At 41.6% G+C, this 24105-nt stretch overlaps 1 protein-coding gene across 1 annotated transcript in view; it reads left to right on the top strand.

Annotated features, from left to right (window-relative positions):
* The window catches only part of CHRNA4 (cholinergic receptor nicotinic alpha 4 subunit), a 127923-nt gene that overhangs the window by 78205 nt on the left and 25613 nt on the right, over positions 1-24105 (top strand). The window contains exon 5 of the mRNA XM_060771945.2: positions 12234-13620. Coding sequence (XP_060627928.2) covers positions 12234-13620 — 1387 coding nt within the window. The remainder of the gene's footprint in view (positions 1-12233; positions 13621-24105) is intronic.

Genomic DNA, 24105 nt, shown 5'->3' with positions numbered 1-24105 from the left:
TGTAATGTTGACTTTTTCCGCCCCATTTGACTTGCCCTAATTCTACTTGGAAACCATGGGAATCAGTCTGGAATTGTCTTTAGGCAAAGCCTGTGTTGTACTGCTGAATGACAAACCTTCTCCTTGGACTTCAGGGGTTTTTGCCCATGGAGCCTATGATGTTAAATCTTTAGTGATCTTATTTTCTTAGAAGTGAGCCAATTTTTTTTTTCAGCCTTCGCCCCCACTTGAAAGTTATCAAACATCTTCTCAGGATTCGGAACTTACTTGAAAATGGTTCTCCCACATTTGCTTTAACTATCCCTGGGACCATTATTTATTCCATTGTGTATTAGGACTTGGGCACATTATTTTGGCACTACAGAATCCAAAAGTAGCATAGGTATTGGCAACACTGGTTGGTGATTTGGAGAGGTATAGTCCAACTGCAGTGCCTTTGCATGATGGTGTGACTGTGTATGCCAATGAAGCAAGAGGCAATGCTATTGGTAGTAGTGCTGTTGGTAGGGTTTCCCATGTTGAAGATGGTTTTTCCAAGGAGGCAGGTTAAATGTGCCAAACATCTACTGGAAAGCAACAGCAGTGAAGAGTGAAACTGGAGGAGGATATCTCAGAAATAACAGCAGTTACTAACACCCTCACAGCTAACACTTGTTGTATTGCACCAAGGAAGCATGCCAAACCTCTCTTGAATGCTTTTTACTATGAAAAACCTATGGTGAAACAATTCAAACAGAAACAAGGAGTTCCAGAGGGTGAAACTCCCATTTCAGAAAGCACCCCAGAAGCTACTGGGATGCAGCAGAGGGCATTATGGTTAATGACACAACTGGCCCCAAGATGCAAAGATGTTCAGCTCTTGTCGTGTTCAGACGTGTAAGCCTGATGCTGCACAACACATAGGAACATGGAATGTGAGACAGATATACTCAATCAAAGAAGTCATTGTCCTGAATGTGCAAGACCTGAGCAGGGCTGCTTAAGATAGGGTGACACACAGATTCCATTTCACTTTGGAAGCAAAGGAGGGTCACCCGTAATAGCTGGATGAGGGACCACCAACAAATAGCAAATGCTCTAGTCAATAAAGTCAGCTTGCCACATGTGCAGGTTTAACAAGAAACATTCAGGGCCAGCTAATTGCCTCCTAACAAAGGATTCCCCAGGCAGTAAGAAGTCAGACCTTGAAACTGTCAGGCCATTAAATGCTATTCAAGGTGACAGTTGAAACATTCACACCTACCTCAAACAGACAAGAGTTTTTTCTCCCACCCTGGACATTCTACAGATCTATAAACCTCACTTGTCTAGTTTCCAACAGACCTCACAACCTCTGAGGATGCCTGCCATAGATGCAGGTGAAACGTCAGGAAAAAAAGCTTCTGGAACATGGCCATACAGCCCAGAAAACTCACAACAACCCATTGATTAATAATATTATAAAATTCATTGAATCCCTATAATTTGGCTGCTGTCTTGAAAACACATAAATACATATGTTGTTGTTTATATATATTGGGACTTGAGTTGCAATATTCAGTTATAGTTGGCTCCATAGAACACAGTTATAAAAGTAAGGTAAATGATTTCCCCTGACATTAAGACCAGTCATGTCCTACTCTGGCGGTTGGTGCTCATCTCCATTTCTAAGCTGAAGAGCTGGCGTTGTCCGTAGACACCTCCAAGGTCATGTGGCTGGCATGACTGCATGGAGTGCAGTTATAGTTGGCTCAGTGTAACTCAATATACTGGCAGAGATTTGGACTAGACCCCCTTAAGGGTTTCTTCAAACTCTACCATTCTGTGATTCTATAAACCAAAAACACTGGTCTGACTTGGAAGTCTTTACTACTTCTTAAAATGTCAAACTCTTTCCCTTCCAAATGTGAGAACATGACCATTCCTGTCAGTGCCTACTAAAAATAAACTGAAATGAAATTCCCACTGATTACTAAGTGTGGCTGGTTTTGGGGCAGATAGATACGTTTTTTCTCTTCCTCTTCTCTCACTTGTTCTTTCCAACTGAGTTTTCCAATGCAGACCATTGAGGAACAAGCTTGCTAGTTACTGCAGGTGGAAGCTGAGAAGCATCTATGAGATCTCTTTTGACAACACCATCTCGAAAGCGTACTTCTCTGTCCCGGCCTGATATTAATAGCAAAGAAAGACAGCTGGGAAACATGCAAGTGAGGCAATGACCTGTTTTAGAAATTTCCGTATTCTCCTGTGGCGAGAGACACCAAGAAGCAATTATGTAAAGTTCTCCAGACTAGTCATTTTATGTTTGTATCATAAAAACGGAAAGGCAACCCACAAGTTCTCTCCAACTCCCACTCACTACTGCAGCCATTTCGTCTTTGGAGCTTTATGCCTTCTGCACATGCTCAAAATACAATAACAATAGGAAATTTCCCCAGGCATTGACTTCTAGGTGGATATTGGAGCATGTGAAGTTTGCCACTTGTTCAGTTGTTTATTTTATTTACATCTCCTACTGCTTTTGTAAAAAAAAGGAGAAATGTATTCTGTTCTTTGATGTGAATTTTCATGATTTTGTATTTCTGAACCCGTATCCAGCTTGAAAGGCCTCTGGAAAATGATCTTCCCCATATTTTGCGATGCAGCTGGTCAAGTATTCAGAGAGAATGCACACACAAAAGTATTTATCCATGAAAATTGCAGACGAAAATGCTTTATATTAGGGAAAATTGTAGCCAATCTTGCATTTATGAGAGAAAAATGCTTCCCATAATGCATTCTTTAGATGTGAGCACTTTTTAAAATGTGTCTGTCTTATAAAGAGGAGTACCAGTAGATCTATTTCATAAACAAGGACAGACAATTGAGAACTTCAAAGAGGTTCTTCAAAGAGGTTTAACTTTTGTGATGGAAAGAAGGGGATAGCAATTCTAATGATGGAAAAATAATGCCAGTGGCTAAACAAACAAATTGAGGCTTTATTGTAAGAACTCTATTTAAAAATAGGAAAACTGACTACGCTCGAACTAAGCTAGTTCCACTTGTATTATAAGTGAGAGAACAAGGGACAGGAGAAGAAAGAGGCAGTAGGATGCCAAAGACATTATTTTACAACTCAGATAACCTGATAGGTAGATAAGCAATATTTATTTAACCCCCATCACTGCTGCTCTCTCTTAAGGCCATATCTATTCACTACTCAGCTATTTTGGGAAGTCCACTTGGTGCATGGCTGGATTCATAGCAGAACTACTGCAAGTCAGGTTAGCAAGGGGTGATTTGAATGCAATATTCCTGCTTCTTGGCAGGGGGTTGGACTGGATGGCCCATGAGGTCTCTTCCAACTCTTTGGTTCTATGATTCTATGATTCTATAACCAGCCATTAATGCAAAGCAATAGAATACAGATTTTACTCCAGAGAGTCCAGGAATCAATATGCCAAGAAGCCCCAGAGTGAAGCTGTAAGTTAAGAATTGTGGACAGCTTGATCTGTCTGAATCTAGCCTGGTCCGCCATCCACACTTTCAGTGGAACCACCACTGCCATGCCACCAGCAACAGCTCCCTTCCAGAGGCTTTCTGGTGATGTCACATCTAGGCACTGAGCCATGGAACCAGAAATGCAATGTTGCCAGCATGACCCTGGCATGAGGCTACTTGCTGGCTCTGATGCGGTGCCCCAAAGGGCTCTGTGGATGCTCCCAGAGAGCATCAGAGCAGCTCTGAGATGCTTTAAACTGAACTAAGCCATTCAGCTTCAGTGATTCTCAGACTTTGGTCCTCCATATTAAATTTCCAGAATTCATGCTGGATGGGTCTCCTGGGAACTGAAACCCAAAACATTGGAAGAGACCTCGTGGGTCATCCAGTCCAACCCCCTGCCAAGAAGCAATAGTTTCTCAATAGCTGAGAAATGAAGCTTTATATCAGAGAAGAATTCGCAGCACAATCTGAGACATATCTCAGTTTAAAAGGTAAAAATGAGAATGTCCATTATGTTTAATAGATGAATAGATTTTCTGCATGAGTCTAGTGATTTGGAACCAGACATAGGCTGGGATTCACTGATGGAACATGTGTATTTATGCAGTGTAGTCCAGACAGCACTGAACACAGTGAAGCAAAAAGAGTTATCCTATAGCCAATGAGAGGCTATTTGGGTCAAGGGAGGGGGCTATGTCTTGAGTCGCCGATATGGTTGAGAAAGGCGGTATACAAATACAGTAAATAAAATAAATAAATATGTCTTGGCACTGCCTAAAACCTGATGTTAAGCCTGGGGAAAAAAAGCTGATATGCAAGCAAGTTTTGGATAGATAACTCCTTTGGCTTTTGTAAAAAATATTTTCGGTTATGTTAGCATAAATTATCCTACTTTGTTATTATTACAGCAGACTCACTGAAACCAATGGGACTCAAGTTACTTATGACTCACTTAAAGTCCCCTGGTTTCAGTGTGTCTACTTTTAAGTCTGGTTCCAAATAATTGTGGAATCAGGCTGGAGAAATGGGAATAGAACTGGTGGGATGCAAATAGCTTGATTCTTCAGAATTATGCAAACACAGTAGTGCTAATCAGTAAATAAAGGCACACTGAGAAGGTATATTCTGCCTTTAATTTGAAATTCATTATTAAATCACTTCTGCATGGAAGTATTCCCTCCCACCCCTACCCATTACCTTCCTCCAACAGAGCTCATCTGGGAGAAAGATGTTACATCTATGAAATGAACAGATTCCACCAAACTTTGTCGGGCTGCTTCAGTGAACAGATGTAATGTGACAGTAACTGCACAGGGATTTGATCACTTTTACTTGCCTTTGGTAAAGGAGGTTCCCAGTACATAGAATATGATTAGTAGGGTGGGATGATGGAGCATTCAGAGCTAGAGGTGATAGGAATTGAGTTGTCAATTAGACGAGGAATGGGATGAGCTGAGGAGATCTGAACAACTGAGATTGGCCTTGACCTCCATCTGTTCCAAAAATGTTTGCTGTCCTTGACTGTAAGGGAAATGTCAGGACAGACTCATTAAGAAAACCACATTGCTAGAATAAGCCTGTGCCTCAGTACAAACCCATGATATGACATTCAGGTTTAAATCCCAAACTAGGGTTGTGCATCATGCAGAGTTATGCATTAATTGCATGATCCCACCCTTGCACTGAGTGGCAACATTGTACTATGGAATAGAGGGCATGCTTATCAAATTGTCAGATAACACCAAATTGAGGATAGATAATACTCCAGAAGACAGAATCAGAATGCAAAATGACCTTAAAAGTTTGGAGAACTTGACCAAAACTAACAAAATTAATTTAAACAGGGAGAAATGTAAGAAATTGCACTTAGTCAGAAAAGATATGAAATGCACAGGTACTGGGCAGGTGATAGTACATGTGACTTTAGGATTCTTAATAGACCACAAGATAACATGAATTGAGAACATGATGCAGCAGCTAAAAAGGCAGTCATATTCTAGGCAACACCAATAGGAGCACAATGTAGGTAGGATTAATGCCACTCTATTCTACTTTGATCGGATCTCACCAGGAAGAACCCATGTCCAGCTCTGAGCACCACAATCAAAGAAGGATATTGACAAGTTGTCCTGAACTGTGTATAGCTTCCTATGCTCTATGATAGCTTCCTTGAGTTAGATAATGTGTGTGGTATTCCAAGTATGATGGTATTCCAAGTATGATCACATCACGAATATCATCATCATATTTAATTACTTATTAATCGCCCTCCATCCGAGAATGCTCTAGGCGATTTACAGCTAAATTGTAAAAGATAAAATACATATGTAGCAAGACATCATGAATTTGACTTTTTCACACCTATGGACGCAGTCTGAATGCTCCCACCACTTAAGGTGGAAAGCAAAGTGGCAACTCTGACCCACACTATTGTCATCCCATTGGGCCTTGATAATCCAATTGTCAAATGTGAGAGAACAGTTGGGTGCATAGACCAATGCTTCTCAAATACACTGACAAGGTGTGTGATCTTCCCCTCCAACTTTTCTAGAGACAAGTATATTTATATCCATTAGCTATAGTTGTTTCTTTCTTTCCTAAAACTGCACCAGAGATGGGCAGCCAAAAACTAAAGGAGCCGTGTTTGTCCATAGACCACCACTTTCAGGAGCACTGATCTAGTTTTCCAGGTCACCATGTCTGCAATGCCTGATTCTGAGGAGTCCTTAGAGACAAGTACAGTATTTAGGAAGAAAATCAATACCACAATATCCATGGAGGATATGTTTCCAGGACCATGGTTACCTGAAACTTCAGATATGAACAAATGCCATTAAATTATTTGACTTTCAGTCGTAGTATACTATGGAGTTGGAGGATTTAGAGCAGGCCTGCACAAACTGTGACCATCCAGGTGTATTGGGCATCAGTACCCAGAATTCCAGACCATTGGACAAGCTGGCTTTTGGGATTTGAAGCCCCAAACACCTGGAGAGCCACAGGTTGTGCAGGCCTAATATAGAGATTTATAGAGTGGTATCCTCCCTAGGAACTTCCTAGGACTCTCAACACAACTATGCAGCAACCTCCAGGGGAAGCATATCAGAGAATCATGTGGTGAGCCTAGCAAACTCCTAGAGAAACTATTTTCCCCCAGGCATGGTAAACGAAACTGTGGATATTGATCCCACAGTTACAGGGAACCTATTGTAACTAGAGTAAGTACTGTAACCATACCCAAATAGAACAGTAGTGGCTTCCTTGAGTGTCTGGAAGCCCCCTAAGACAGAAAAAGCAACAAATGTGCTATCCCTAGGGCTCTGCCTCCTGATGTATACACAGAATTGCAGAACAATAGCTGGTTAACGTTAGCCTGCTGGTTGAAAATTTCCCTAAATATATCTGTTATAATGCTGAGATCTCAGTCAATGGTAGACCTCCATGTCAGGGTAAGGATGGAAAGAACAGGCTCAAGGGAGACAAACCCCAAATTTAGCAGGGAGTAGAGTAGTGGGGAATGCCAACTAGATTAATCCTGAATTGTTTTTCTTTCCCCCTTTTTTAATTGGCCCAGAAAACTATTCCTACCTCTTTATACAATTTCCTGACACAGTCAAACAGGGCAAGGTGGAAACTAGAATCACCCAAAGATTATTGTTCAATAATATTGTGATAATGGGCATACAGTGTTGACATTATCCACTGGAACTTTTCAAAGAGCACAGGAGGTCCTAGAAGATGCTCATGTCATTGTGCTTTGAATGTCAGGTGACCAACAGATACCAATATTCAGCTGCCCTCACATTTCCTCCAATACAGCCATGTTGAGGGGTGCCTTGCACTCAAAGCTGAACCAGAATTTGCACTGCCCACAATTCAGAAGCTGTAGCAACAGGGAGACCAAACAATCCAAGGTCAAAAAGCTGTAAATTAAAACAGAGTCCATGCAGTTGAAGTAGAAGAGTTAGTAAAAACACTCCAAGAGTCATAAATCTAGTACTTACAAAGCTGAGTCAGGTTGGCAAGAAATAAACTGAAAACTTGCTTCCAATAGAAAGGAGATTCCATCTGAACATTTGGGAGAACTTCCTGACTGTGAGAGCTGCTCAGCAATGGAACTCTCTGCCCCAGAGTGTGATGTAAGCTCCTTCTTTGGAAGCTTTTAAACAGTGGCTGGATGGCCATCTGTTGGGGGTGCTTTGGATGCAATTTTCCTGCTTCTTGGCAGGGGGTTGGACTGGATGGCCCATGAGGTCTCTTCCAACTCTAGGATTCTATGATTCTATGACTTGAGGAAGTTCTCTATTTATAAAGATAGACAGTTTAGCCCACACGCACAGTCTGGATGTAAGAGTTTGTGCTGTGCCACAACTGTGTGCATAGAAATCTAGAGTTTGAAGAGACCACGTGGGAGACATTCCATTCTAACCCCCTATTGTGCATTCTCAGTAGATGACCAAAATATCCAGTGATGAAGACTCCATTATGTTCTGAGGCAGTGTATTCCACTGTTGAGCAGCACTCAACATCAATAGATTCTTCCTAATGTTTAGGAAGAACCTCTTTTCTTGTATGAATGCATTGCTCAGTGAACTAATCTTTAGGCATGGTTTCCAGAACTTTTGCCATTTTGGTTAACCTCCTCTGAACAGTGATGCCTAGTTTTTCACTGAACCGGGGGCAGGGCAGGGCGGGGCGGGGCGGGGCAGGGCGGGGCGGGGGGTGGTATTGGGAGAGAGAGAGAGAGAGAGAGAGAGAGAGACTTAGATTTTCCCTAGCTCTGATTTGAATATAGTTGCAGGAATAGGCAACACACAAGTGTTGTAGTCAAACTTTTTAAAGTTTCCAGTTTTCCTATTTTCCTACAGTAATAAATTGTCTACAGTCACCATTTCAAAGTAATTTGCAGTAGCAATGGTCTAAGAATGCATAGTAATATATATGTGTCTGTGTGTAACATTTTAAGACCTCCTCCCTGTCCTGCTGAGAACCAAACAAAAGAGTTTCTGTGAGAAAATCCCTGGGTGAGAGAAGGTGTTATTGTATTTGAACTCCCACCATGAAATAAAGAGTCAGACACAAGAAAATGGATCTAAAGGGCCATTTTCTGACCTATTTATTGAAAGAATTTGCAGTAAGCTGTAGAGGGAAAATCTGTAAAAAAAAAAATGCAACATATAACTCCTGGCTGAATGGCCACCTAGTGAGCCTAGTCCCTGGGCCAGGTGTCACTTCCTCTGACCACCTCCAAGGACAAGCGTGCACCAAGGATCCCGAGGGCCAAGCAAAATTCTTTGTCTGCACCTCTCGGCCGATCATAGTTGGAAGGCCATCATGAGGGCGCTCCCTCCCAAACCTCAGAGCTTTTCAAGAGTGAGAACCTTCAATCCAGCCCCAAGGGTAGCTCCCATTTTATGAAAACTTCTGGGGACTTTTGTGGGAGTCCACCCTTCACCCCCTAAGGCAGGGGTGCCACGGTGCCTACCATAACCATTTCACCTTTAACATGCCATGGAAACTTATTAATACTCAAGGAAACCTATTTAAATGACACCACCCAAAAGCCAATTACCACACCCATCTGAAACAGTATGAGGTAGGCGAAAAAAAACCCCAATGCAAACTTGGGGGAAAAAAATTCCTACCCGGCGCATGTGCGACCAGTCTATACTCACACTGTCCATAGGGAGGGAGGGTGGGTCACACCGTCCAAAGGAAACTGAAAGAGGAACAGAGCAGCCTCACCCAACTTTCTGCTCTGCCCCCTCACATGCATGGGCCAGCAATTACCTGGCCCAAACCAAGTCTGCCTCCTTCATGGGCTAATTCAAAATGCCCTCCCGCATCCTAAGCTTTGCTTGGCTGCGGGTGGGGCTTCTGCAGTCAAAATGAATCATACATTCATGGAAATGCATTTTTTTCCATTTTCTCACTTGATCCTCCATTTTTTCATGTCTTCCCATCTATTAGCCTCACCAATATTAAAATGCTTCTTCCTTTTTTCCTTCCCTCTGTATACTAGGCTTGTGCATGGATTCGATTTTGCCAGTTCCCTTTGACTAATCTGAGTGGTCCAGCTTGTTCAGCTGGCTGTAATGGCAAGGGCTCAGTCTCCATTTTTTTTTTTTTTGGCTCTACTAGAACAGTGGCTGTTGAAAACTGGCTGCCTTCAGTTACAAGTGGAGTGCAGCAGGAAGGCAGGAAAAGCTCCAGGGCCTGCAAATCAAGAGAAAAGAGAGGGTTTTTTAAAGGAAGTCCAGGGTAGGATAGCTCCAGATTGATAGCTCTTCCTTCCCTGGGAAGTGGGGAAGCCACCTTAAAATGCCTTGGAAAGCTGCGTGTTGCAGGGAGAGAGCACCACATGTGCCTGCAGTGCTTGTCTTCTGTAGAGTAGAAACAGCTTTAACTAAGCATTAAACCCAGTCTCCTCTATGGACAGAAGGGAAAGGATCGCAGAAAGAGTGGTATCTTAACTCTGATGCTTTTACTCCAGGTCTTAATGGAGGATATAAGGACAAACAATACCCAAAATGACTGGAAGGGGGGCCTGGGAAGTTCTCCCCCCATAATGGACCAGATAGAAAATGAATTTTTTGGCTTCCTGGATCAAAAATGGATTTCTGTCCTCTGGAGGCTCCTGAAAAATGAATCAGGGCCCCCACTGAAATCCAGGACACTGAAATAGATCACAGCTTGGACAAGCCTACTATATGCCACCATTAACAGTAGCAATGCTAAACAGGAACATATGCAAATACATACTGCTTGGCAGGAACTGTTGAAATGGTTAATATAATTAGCAAAATCCAATATGTCTGATTATGTGAGTTTTCTCTGAAATGTTTGCATGTTTGAAAAGGTTTTGTGCACATTGCTCTGTGAGATTAAATCATTTAGCAAGTTCATTTATGGACTACAAATGAAGTCCACTGCCTATAGCAATGCCAGCAGCTTTATACAAGCAAATGAACCAACCAACATAAATTTGAATGGAAAATACAGTAATGTATGCATAAATCTAAAACTGATATGTAGTATTGGTGTAGAAAATATCCAATCAGCCACAATCAATAGCCTCAGAAGACTAAGTTCAGAGTTAAGCTGCATTAACTTCTATAAACAGAGATCTAATTTTAAATGAACTTTGTGCAAAAGAAACTGCCAAAGAGGTAATCTCCTTATTTCTTGCATTTAAGCAAGTATTACATCCTCTGAATTATAACTCCTGGTTAGGGATAACAACTGAAAATATAGGATTTTCCCAGGTATAACATTTTGCTTGGTAAATTTTGAAAATACTTACTTCTGTTATATTAAGTGTTTAGCTGTTGACAGGATTTGTGCATGATTGTACATATGTGGATAGATACAAGCATGTGCCAACATAAAGACTTTTTGGTTGTTTCAGAGTATAACATTTATTTTTTGCAGGCAGACATTGGCATATTGTTTGTAGGTGGTGGAAGCTGTAACCCAACAGAATTTACAGGTCACTCAGGTGGAACTGACAGACATATTCGCAGGACAATTGAGAAATAGTTGCAAAAATCAATTGATAATATTTGGTTGTTCATCTGAGAGCATCAACTATCCAATTCTAGATTATTTCTCGAAATCACAGTGGTATGAATTCTCTTGCTTAGCCCCATGTAAAGTAGGCCCACCGAATCAGAGGGTTTTACCTACTTGTTGATTCATCATCTAATAATTGATTCAATATATGTACTCTAGTTGGGGCAAACTGATAGGATTCCTTTCAACACTTAAAGATGTCTATGTACTTTAACATGAGAGCATGAAGATATATTTTATAAATGCTGTATGTATAAATCAACCTCATGTATAAGTTGAAGGCAGGTTTTAAGGCCAAGATTGTGAATTTTGATATGACTATTAAATAAGTAGAGAGTTATTCTGCAGAAAGGGCAAAGCACCAATGCTGCCTCAGAGACTCATCTACTCCACAACCACCACCATTTCCTCAGCCAGGTATCTAAAAAGGCCAGAAGTGGTATCATGGCAGAGAGAGTACAAAGGGTTGATACTTCTCCAAATTCTTCCAGGACAGACTAAGCTCTCGTCTTCTGCTACTCTACTCAGAGAAGGGGATGGATCTTTTGTGATAAGAATCAACATACAGTACTCACATTGACCCATGGATAAGTTGACCCAAGTTTTGGTGGGTGATTTTTTTGACTAAAGTCTTTAGACTTTTACCTGAATATACTTCACACACACCACACATAAATATGGTACATTCATGCCTTTACAAATTCATCTATTTGTATCACACTTAGCTTTCCTGAACTATTGATGAATGTTTTTTGAAAGCAGAAAGACTGGTAGGAATAGATCAATGCTAACCAACTGTTATAGTTTGGAGACCAATTTCAGCTCTTCCCATTCATTGTTTGTGCACACCAGATTTTGATAACAACTAGAAGTAAATCTAGCTGTTTGATTTTAAAGACTAATCTCTTTCAGCAGGCCTATCCAGATGGTTTTTAAATTATTAGTTTTCAAATTATGAATTGATTATTTTAATATGTATGATTTTTTTTTAACTGACAGCAATTCTCTTTTCACTAATTTTGTATTTTTAACTGGTCTTCATGTTTTTAACTGTGCTATGGGCCTTTTTTGCTGTATTTCAGTCTGTTGTTCTCCATCTCAATGCATATATAGAGGTGGATAAGACATGTATTATTATTATTATTATTATTATTATTTTCATTGTTATTTCTGTTATTAATTTTCCCTCTTTCACACAGTGCAGATGGGGATTTTGCAGTCACCCACCTAACCAAAGCCCACCTATTCTATGATGGACGTATCAAATGGATGCCACCAGCCATTTACAAAAGCTCCTGCAGCATTGATGTGACCTTCTTCCCTTTTGACCAGCAAAACTGCACCATGAAGTTTGGCTCATGGACCTATGATAAGGCCAAGATAGACCTGGAGAGCATGCACCGCCATGTGGACCAGCTGGACTACTGGGAGAGTGGAGAGTGGGTGATCATCAACGCTGTGGGCAACTACAACATCAAGAAGTACGAGTGCTGCTCAGAGATCTACCCTGACATCACCTATTCCTTCATCATCAGGCGCCTCCCTTTGTTTTACACCATCAACTTAATCATCCCATGTCTACTCATTTCCTGCTTGACAGTCTTAGTATTCTATTTGCCTTCGGAGTGCGGGGAAAAGATCACTCTGTGCATTTCAGTCCTGTTGTCCTTAACTGTCTTCCTTCTCCTCATCACCGAGATCATCCCCTCCACCTCATTGGTCATCCCCTTGATTGGAGAGTACTTGCTCTTCACCATGATCTTTGTCACCTTGTCCATCATCATCACTGTCTTTGTGCTCAATGTTCACCACCGCTCCCCCCGCACTCACACCATGCCAGACTGGGTGAGGAAAGTTTTTCTTGATGTTGTCCCACGTCTTCTCTTCATGAAGCGCCCAACGACGGTCAAGGACAACTGCAAGAAACTCATTGAGTCCATGCACAAAATAGCCAACTCACAACGGTTCTGGTCCGAGACTGAAGTGGAACCCAAATTCACTACCTCATCGTCCAATAGCCCTCAGAGCAATGAGCAATCACCCACATCCTCTTTTTGCACCCATCTTGATGACCAGGCAAAGCTACCGCCCCCAGTGTGCAAGTCACCATCTGGCCAGTACTCCATGTTGCTTGCAGAGCCCATTCGGGCCAGCTGCACATCTCTGCAACCTCCTTGTCATTCACGGGCAGACTCCCAATCCAGCTCCATTTCCAAAGTCAGATCACTCAGTGTCCAGCAGATGTACAGCAGCCCAGGGAAGGCAGAGGAAGGAACCATACGCTGCCGATCTAGGAGCATCCAATACTGCTACTTACAAGAGGAGTCATCCCAGACCAATGGGCAATCCAGTGGGTCACCAGCCTCCCCACGGTGCCATCTTAATGAGGAACAGGCCAAAATCAAACCCATCCATTGCAAATGCAAATGTAAAAAAAATGAATCAGCCAGCACATCAGGGCAAGGGAGCAAGACTCTTGGCACCAAAGACCAGCAAGTATTGCTGATGTCACCTGCCTTGAAGTTAGCTGTGGAGGGTGTCCATTATATTGCAGATCACTTGCGAGCAGAAGACGCAGATTTTTCAGTAAGTAAAAGTGACTTGTTTTCATTTATTAGCTGCAAGTAAAAGAAAAATCAGTGCTATTCTACTCAGAATTTATTTACGGTTCAAGCAGTGTTGTTGTGCTTCATGCTATCCAAGGTCACATTTTGCCTAAAAAGTAGTATAGTGTGTATGTATGGAAGCCTTAACTTTTTAATGCTCTTTTTTGATATCTGTACATATTCAACTCCTCAACCCATCCCCTATATTCTTCTTTCATTGCCTTTCTATCATCTGATTTCTTTCTTTTGGGTTGTTTATTGAATGATCCTAGCTGATCAGAAATACTGTGCTGAACATGATGACATCACAACTGCCTTAAATCAGTCTAATCTTGAAAACTAAGCACAGTAAGGCCTGGTAATACTTGGTTGGGACCACCAAGGAATACCAATTGCTGTAGGCTATTTTTCAGAAGAGAACAATGACAAACCACTTGATTAAAAAAAGCCATATAAATTCTATGGGGTTGCCATAAATCAACATGTGACTTGAAGGAACATACACATCCTTTCAGGCCATCACTCATTCCTAGTATTGTTATTGAACACCTCAGCCGTTTTCATACATTATTTATATGTACTGAACAACATCTAATCTCATGTGAGTAAATAACTTGTACCCAATTGTTTGTATTCTACATTTTCAAATGCTCTCTTCAGATATCCTCTGAGGAAATCTTAAAAAGACAGTCTTTGTATCAGCCTTCAGTGACTAACTATCCCTATGAGTGATGGTGAACAGGTAGCAAAATGTTATCAAGGCTACATATATTGTGCTTTTCATTCACAACATACAGGTGCAGTTGTCCGGGATCCAAACTGCAAAATACATACCCTTCAACATGTCACAGATGGAAACTGGGATTTATGTAGCCAGGGAACATCAAGATATAGTCAATAGGCATAAGTTATTGAAGAGGCACACATGGCTTAAGAGACATTGCAGCAGTTTGTTCTTGCTTGAACTTATTGAGAAGGACATGATTCTGTTCCCTTGTTTCCTCTTTCCTTAACTGAATTAATGATGTGCAAACTACTTTGTACTTTGAGCTCAATCTGCAGCAAATGCAATTAAAAATTGGGATATTTTAAAAGCAGTGGGATGACAGAGGGTTAATTTTCTCTGGAAATTCAGATTATGTGAATATCTCCATGTAATGAATATGACTACTCTCCCACCCTCTTCCTTCCTGCCTGCCTCTCTCCTTCCTCTGACTTTTGGTGAGCTGTTTTTTTTCTTGACGTCCTTGGGCAGTGCCATTGGCATTCTCTGAAAGCCCAGTGAGCATGGTGCACAGGATCTCCAGAGGTTGGGTGGTCTTCATCCTTTGCAAGAAAGAAAGAAACCTCATATTTCTTCCTCTTGAGATAAGATTTCAAATGTTCCAATCATTTCTGGGGTTTAGATTTTAGTAACTATCTGATTTGTGTATGTATATGTGTGTTATCTTTCTGTAGTTCTTCTAAGCTTCTTTAATCAGCTGGTATGGAAGGGAAGAAATATTTGAAAGAAAAATGCAAAAATGGTATTGCCTAGAAGTTGGGTGACAAGGATGGTTAAAGGTCTGGAAACTAAGCCCTCTGAGAAATATTTATCCTGGAGAATTAAGAATTGACATCTGATGCAATGATAGCTATCTTTATCTATCTAAAGGGCTGTCATGTGGTAAGTCAGGTAGTTATTATGCTTCTTTGATAGCGTCTGCTAGCTCACGCCCAGCAAAATTGTTCAAAATAATTTGATCTCTAACGACAGTCCCTACCGTCCCAAAAGATCTTGTAAGTTGAATTTGTATGTAAGTTGGAACAAGTACATTTTTGAAGTGTAACTCCAGCCATACACACACACGCACATATATACGCTCTGGATAGCATAGAGAAAGGTTAAGGTACCTGTGATACTTGTTTTACTCTCTGTGCCCCTGTTCTGTTGCTGTGATCTGAAAATTTTGGCATGTTGTAGAAATAAGGATTGGTGATAAAGCTTCAGTGGAGACACCTTTCCCCCATGATAGCTCTTTCAGGAATGAATGTCTCTTCCTAGGGGTAGTTTTCTATCACTTCCCATTGTCTCACCCCAGTTCTTAACTATGAGTCATTTGTAAGTTCTATTTTTGTAACTCGGGGACTCCCTGTACTTGCGTTGAAATTGGAAGCTACATTCCTTCTGCAGCTGAGAAGGAGACACCTAGCAGCATTTCAGTGTGGCCAAGAAAGCTTGTATGTAGAATGGACACAGGGTGATTCGGGAGCAACAATAGGCCACAATGTAGAAAAATCTATTATGGCATTGCCTTATTCTGCCAGGTTATGCTTAGCATGGTTTCCATCTGGTTGCTTTCCTCCATCACCCATGTCCTGTCCTGCCCTTTCATATCCAGCTCGTCTGCGTCCTGCTTTATCCTCAAATTTATGACCTTTAGTCATATGATTTTTTTCCCCTCTGTCAGGTCTGTGAACTCCACTCTTGCCCACCTGCTTCAGGTCACTCTTAGCCTTTTCATCAGCTGCAACCTGATGCTGCAATATCTTGAGCACTGAGCATCCAATGCTGAATGCTGACTTTTGGGTCTAAGTTTAGCACACGGCATTTTCTTGTGATAGATTTGGTGGTAGAGCTTCTCTTTAAAATAAAGCAGGAGAAAAAATCGTAAAAGAGAGAGCTGGGATGTTTTTTGAAAGCAGATCATATTAGGAAGAGTGAACTTGAATCCTCTGATGGAATCTCACCAAGCACTGAGCACTGTTTGGGGATGGCCATCCATAGCAACCCACATGGTTTCTATATTGATGGTGCTGAGCTGTCTCTCAGAGGACTGAGCACAGAATGCTGCTGAGTATAATAACCCATCCCTAATGGTATTATCTGGAAACAGAAAGTCTGCACCTTGCAAGAGGCAGATAAAAAAAAACTAAAGAAGGGAACTCAAAAGGCAGTCTTCGCTGTTGGTTTGTGGAGAGTTTGACTGCATTTGCCTTTATAGATAAGCCACCAACAAGACAGGGAATTATTGCCTCTGTCTGCTATTTACAAGGGGGTGGGGTGGGAATGACTCAAGCATCTGAGTCTGGACAGAATAACAAAGCAAAGGAATATTCTGAAACAGGGGCTTAAGTGGCCAGGGTAGATGTCCTGGGGAAGTTAAATGAATAGGATACTTTTTCCTGGTGGGACCTGAACATCAAGGTTCAGATTGTACATCATGGTCTATATTTAATAACTCTGAATGTGTTGTTACATTGCAGAAATGCAATAAATCTCCATTTGTGAATTGCAGTGATATGCATCTGGGCACCAGCATGAGTGTTCCAATGTACATCAGGTACTTCTGATGGATATCAGGCACTACTGATGTGTATTGCTCACTTCTGAGTCAATGGAGCACCTCCAATGCACATTAGGTACTTGTAATGAACATTAGGTGTACAGTCTTCACTCACTTATTACGGGTGTTCCATTCCAGGGCCACCCGCGATAAGTGGAAATCTGTGAAGTAAGGATGCTATATTTTAATATTGATGCATTATTTTAGCATAATGCATGTGCTGGTACAGCTGTACTAGGAGCTCCAACTTCATTTTCTTTCTATTAAATGTATAAGGCCAATGACCCATCAATCATTGTTAAGTTTTGGTTCTGCCCCTTTCCCCAGGGCCCTGGGAGAAAAGGGAGCCATTTTTAGGTCAGTCTTACAGAAGGAAATTAAGCTACAGGACGTGGAGCAGCTGCACCTGCAGAAAAGCTTCATTTCCTCCAGCTTCCAGGGGGAAATAGTCCCAAAGCTCTGACTGGAAACTTACAGCCTCTCAGCCTTACAGCATCCGGGGGGAAACAGCTTTACAGACCCAAAGAACTCCAGCTGGAGAATCTACAAAGCCTTGACTGGTAGGTCTGCTCAGGACCCAAGATGTAGTTTAGAACCGGTAGTAGGACCCACATCAGCAAAGCCTAGATAGTAGATTGCCTGGGAGAGGTTAAAAAAGGGTTTTCCATTCAAAAGAAAAGAAACAGTTCTCAAAGCCAGTTGCCTGTCCCTTGTGGACAAGATAAAGAAAGCCACCAGTCATTTGTATGATTGTCGTTGATGATTGAAGAAGTATTTGTTTAATTTGTTCAATAATAAAGGACTTTGTTAAACCTTTCAAGCCTCTAAAGACTCTTCCAGAGGAAAATCCTTAGGGCCTCTCTATCAAGGCACCCTGGCTTCCCGCTGGGCACAAAGTGCACATCCTGTTCAAAAGACAATTATTACAGACCCCCTGGCCTGCTGCTGCCTGCATGGCTCTTTAGGCTCTGCCGGGGTCTGCAGAGGATAGGCAGGCAGGCAGGCAGACACCCTCGGGATGGGCTGGCTTGGGAGAAGGGGCAGCTGCACAAGCACTCCAAGTTGCAGGAGGGCAAGTGGAGCTGACGGAGGGCAGTGTTCTGTCAGGCAGTATTCTGTCACACACCAGCCTTTTTCCTAGGAGGTAAACATTGCATATTTTATATTAATACTTTCAAAATCCCACAAAACAGCGAGTCTGCCTAAAGCAAACCATAGAGTAGCAAGTGGAGACTATATCCATCACACTCTGGCACTTTCTAGACAGTCTCTAGTTGTGCGTCAGTGCCCCTTGGACATTGTGACTATGGCATATCATGCGCTTCTGCAGGCCACCATTACCTAACAGATGCCCATATGATGTAACACAACAGCAGCTGCTGGGCAGGGAACTGTCAAATTAACAATTTGTAAGCTGCACTGGGAATCTTTTTGGCTGAAGGGTAGGGTATAAAGGCTCTAAATAAATGAATCCCAAAGCTACTCAATTCTTTTTCCTGCCACACATAAATCCACTTAGGAAGATGTAAGCCTCATGCTGAACTCCAGCCCAGTTTTCTGCTGGGAAAAGTAGACAATAAAATGCACAAGGACCTTAATCCTATTGTTAGTCCCAGCTAGAGCAGAGCCACTGAATCTAATCTGCTCACTCACTATTCAACAGTTTATTCAGTAGGTCTACTCCAATTGGGACTAATGGGCAGAATTCCATCCATTTAGAAAAATGAAACAAAGCAATTATATTGAAACCAAACATTGTGTGAGCCTTTAAAACAGTGGAATTTCTGACGATCCTCATCTGTCTATTGGCCAGAGACATATGGCAATGGGCCTAAGGGCCCTTCCAGACAGGTCCTAGATCCCAGGATCTGATCCCAGGTTTTTTGTTTATCCCAGATTATCAGGCAGTGTTCTGTCGCGCACTGGGCCTGTAAAGAATTTCCTTTAGAACAGGACGTGCAACCTTTGCCCAGTGGGAAGCTAGGGGGCCCAAGGAGATGTTCTCAGAGGTTTTCTACCACAAATAGTCTTTAGATGGCTTGTGAAGTATAACAAAGTCCTTTATTAATGAACAATCAAAAAGAAACTTCTCTTGTCTTCAGTAAAGATAAACAAATGATTCCAGGCTTTAATGTAACTGGTGACTTCCTAAACTTGCCCACGAAGGACAGGCAACGGTCTTCAATAACTTCTTCTTTACTTTAAAGGAAAATCCCCTTTTTAACTTCTCCCAGGCTGACTGTAATCTAACCCCTACTGATGTGGGCTCCGCTACCGGGTCGAACTGCTTCTCGAACGCCGAGTGGACCTACCAGTAAAGGCTTAGATGTTCTCCAGCTGGAGTTCTTTGGTCTTTAGGGCTGTTTCCCTGGAAATCTTTGGAGACTCTTAAGACTGTTCTCCCCCGGAAAGTCTTGGATGCTCTTAAGACTGTTTTTCCCTGGAAAGTCTTAAGGGTTGAAGCTTTTGTACAGGGGAAGTTTGCACACGTCCTGTACATTAGCTTTCCTTGCTGAGACTAACTAAAAAGTGGCTCCCTTCCCTTTCCAATTGCCCTGAGCAAGGGGCGGAACCAAAACTTAATGATGATGGACAGGTGACTTGCCCTATGACTGCAGCCAAAAGAAGCCACCTATCTGCAAAGTCCCTGAAATCTAGGACTGCAATCAAACAGTTAATACAAAGCAAATAAATTTGGAGCTCCTGGTACAGCTGTACCAGAACAGTGTAGACGCATATAATGTTTAAAGCAGAAAACCTGGCTTCAGATCCTGTCTGGAAGGGCACTGAGCCAGTTGGTGGTTTGCATGTCAGTGGGGTGGTAAATACACTCCAGGTTTTACCCTTACCTTCTCTTTTTTAGTGAGAAGAAAAGAGAGGAGAGAAGGGGATTCTTACCATTCCCTATAGACACAGGCAAAAGCAAATTGCTACATTTTTCTGTTCTTCCTTATTACCAACAGGTGCATCTACACAGTAGAATGAATGCTATTTGACACCATGACTCAATGGAATGAAATCCTGGGAGTTATAGTTTGATGAGACACCAGCACTCTTTGGCGAAAGAGGCTGAACACCTTGTAGAACTCCAACTCCCATGATTCCATAGGACTGAGCCATGGCAGATAAAGTGACATCAAACTGCAGTAATTTGACAGTGTAGAACTGTAGATTAATCCCATGTTTACAATTTTGAGCACACTCTGACTTTGTTTGGTCACGCGTGTTCCCATTTTCCTATGTGCAATATTGGAGAATATGTTTATAACGGAACTAGTTGCCACACCATATAATTTGTTTACTATTGATTCCTCATGATTGCTTATAACACAATCAAGCCTCACCATAAATAAATGTTACTTGGCAAAAAACATTATTAGAAAGAACCATTATCCTTTTATTATTCCCACCCTCACATCTTTATCCCCTTATTATTTTGTAAAGCGCAAGATGGGGAAGATTACAAAAAATCATAATACTTAGAGATACATCTTTTGCTGTTGTGTTGACGCCTCTCTCTTTTGTGATGCATCGGGGCTCCTGGTGGGGATGTACCCTCCATTGCAAATGTCAATACAGTGCTGCCAGCAATAAAAGACAGGCCTATTACATGATTAATCCAATGGAAGAAAAATAATAAAAGAGAACCTAGTGTGAGAATGAGGAATCCAATTGCAAAGAAATAAATTACCACTTGTGACCTTGGATTTTCTTCAGCTTTAGTGCTAACAAAGATATAGAATCTATACTACTAAGAATGGTTGTTTTGTTCTTGGTTTGCAGCTAAAAAAGAAAAGAAAAGAAATTGCTTCTGTAGCTTCCAGCTCCACAGGAAAAAAAATAATTTCTCTGCAAAACTGCATAGAAATATTCTGAAGCTATCTCAGGTGGCCTATATTTCACTTTAACATTAACACCTTTCCTCCATAGAATTATAGAGATGAAAGGGATTGAACACGAGTTCACAACTAAAGCATTCCCCCCAAATGGCCTTCCAACCTCTGTTTAAAGACCTCCAAAGGAAAATCCATCATCCTCGAAGGCAGCCTATTTCACTGTTGAACTGCTCTTAACATCAGAAAGTCCTTACTAATGCTTATTTGAATACTTTTTTCTTGTAATTTAAATCCATTGCTTCACATTCTAATCCTGGGAGAGGAGAAAGTAAATTTACTCCACCCTTTGCTCTCTTTTTTTGGCCATTTGGTATGGTCTCTGGAGAGTCTTGGAGACAGAATATTAACCTCCAAAGACACCAAACCTATCTGTGCCTTCTTTAAGCCCTAGGAAATTGCAGTTCAAATGGTAAAAAAGAAGTTTGACAGTATTAAAAAACTTCTAATACATTTATGGCAATACAATTAGCCCTCTACATTTGCAGGACTGAGGGTTCATTTTTTAACCCTGAGAGATTACACCTCTGTAGGGGTGCATCTCCACTGCAGAATGAATGCAGTGTGACAACACTTTAATTTCCACAGCTCAATGATATGGAACCATAGGAGTTTTACAAGATCTTTAGTCTTCTTTGCTAAATAGTGCTGGTGCCTCATCAAATGAAAAAATTCACATGACTGAGCTGTGGTAGTTAAAGTAGTGTCAAACTGCATTAATTCTACAGTGCAGATGTGCCCAAGGAATCTCTAGGGCCTCCATTATGACCCTATTGTCAGAATATGCCAACCACGATGTATTCTTTCTAGAAATCTCTAGATTAGTGATATCCAAATTTTGGTCCTTCAGGTGTTTTGGACTTCAGGTCCCAGAATTCCTGAACATTGTACAAACTGGCAAAAGTTTTTGGGAGTTGGAGTCTCAAATTACTAGATGCCCAAAGGTTCCCAACCTGTGGTCCATGGGCCAACAGTGGTCCGCAAGAATGAAAATATGGTCCTCAGCCTCACCATTACTACACCATTGCCTTGAAACTACATGGCAACAAGAGCGGCTTGTGAATTTCAATGGCTTCTCTGTGTAGCCTGACATGGCAGTTGTTAGAGTGGTCCAGCACTTCTGTGTTCTCAAATAATATGCTATGTCCAGGTTGTTTCATCAAGTGCTCTGCTATGGCTGACTTCTGGAGTTGAAGTAGTCTGCGGTGCCTTGGATGTTCCTTGATTCATGTTTGGGCAATGTTGTGTTTGGTGATCCCTGTGTAGACTTGTCCACAGCTTCCAAAGATAAATAAACCTAATTTGTCCTAGTTTCCAACAGACCTCACAACCTTTGAGGATGCCTGCCACAAATGCAGGTGAAACGTTAGGAGAGAATGTTTCTAGAACATGGCCATACGGCCCAAGAAACCTTCAACAACCTGGCAATGTCCCTCTTTGTGTCCAAGAACTAGTGGGGTGAGACAAGGGTACAATATTGTATGGACACATGGCACTCTTTCTGCTTGATGCAGGATCTTGGCTCTCATTTCTATTGAAACAATAGCCACTGAACTTGCATTATGATTGGCTTCTTGCAAACACTGGAAATTTGGCCTTGGTCTGCAATGTAAATGAGAGCAATCAATCCTCCAGAGAGGGAATGAAATGTTCTAGCCTTAGGTAGTCATGGGAGACTTGATTTATGCATCGTTCATCCCTTTACAACTATAACAATGGAACACCACATTTGCAGATCTTGTCTCAGCCACCTCAATGGCTATGGGACATGAAGAAAGAGAAGGACTTCCCTATAAAACATCTCAGTGCATTAGACACCTGAAAGAGGTTTGTTTGAAGATGAATAATTCCTGGGGATGGGTACTATTGGAAGAAATATTTCTAAAACACCTTGAAGTCATAGAACAATAGTTACAATGGTAGTGCTCTTTCTGTTGCAGATGATTTATTTTGGGTTTTTGGTTTAAGAAAATGGCAAAATGCCAAATCTTATGTGTCTGTATGTATGTGTGTTGCAAAAACTCTTTTCCTGGCCATCAGGATTTCTGTAAGCTATTTCAAGGTTGAGAGAGTTGGATTATCTTGGTCAGAAATGGAGGACATGTCTTTTCTCTCCATAGAAGTGATTAATGTCACTCATCAACACAGTGATATAGCAGCCACTCTATTGGAGCCAAAGGCATAGGTGTCCTTACAGTTGGATTTTATAGATATGTGAATATAAAGGTATACATGTACATTTGCTTTTGTTTTTTGCTTGTGCATTTGTGCATTAGATAGTAGATGTGTGCATTTAGGGTAAACCTTAATTTGTTTCATAGCCTGGCTTTCAATGGGGCCCCCAATGCATTTCTCCTGAGCCTCCTGAAAGCGGGAGAGCAGATATTTGTTTTTGGTCTTCTGATGCCAAAAGAATTATTTTCTTTTGTCCCAATATGCACGGGAGAGGGGGAGGCTTCTCATCCAGGCTCCCCTTCTCAGTGAATGCTTTCAGATGGGGTTTGCCTCACCTTCATCCGGGGAGTCGAAGTGTTCCCTGGCTGGGGCTGAAGACCCATTGTGTTTGCTGGTGGTGGCCTTGCTCCACAACCCAAAGCATAGGCCCAAAGTGGCTGGGGCTGCCAAGTGCCAAGTAAGGAGTGCTGCTTACTCAGGTGCAGGCCCTGGCAGCCCCGGGCACTTTGCGTCTACGCGTGTGGCAATCAATCCAAAAAGCATGCTTGGAGCTGGTACCTGCTCCTGCCTGTCTTTTGTATCAAGTTTATTTTCATCCCAGGAAGGGCCTGGGATTCAAATGGATGGAACGAGAAAAAAAACACGAATCAAACAAATGATACAGATACTGGGTCCATAACTATTAGATGGATAGAGATAGATAGATCATAGAATCATAGAATCAAAGAGTTGGAAGAGACCTCATGGGCCATTCAGTCCAACCCCCTGCCAAGAAGCAGGAATATTGCATTTAAATCACCCCTGACAGATGGCCATCCAGCCTCTGTTTAAAAGCTTCCAAAAGCTTCCAAAAATAGATAGATAGATAGATAGATAGATAATATATACAGATATTCATGCACATTTGGTTGTGTATTTGGTGTCACATTTGAGTGTGTATTCAGTTTTTAAACATTGCCAACCACCAGATTTGTACAGCATTATCAATGTATTAGTTCATATGCAGAAATGTGTATGCTCAACCCTTATGTGGAATCTTGGGTGTAATTTTGTTCTATTTATTACATTTCT

Source organism: Anolis sagrei, chromosome 4 (assembly GCF_037176765.1).
Source record: "Anolis sagrei isolate rAnoSag1 chromosome 4, rAnoSag1.mat, whole genome shotgun sequence".
Classification (NCBI taxonomy): domain Eukaryota; kingdom Metazoa; phylum Chordata; class Lepidosauria; order Squamata; family Dactyloidae; genus Anolis; species Anolis sagrei.
This window is presented reverse-complemented; position numbering and strand designations above follow the sequence as displayed.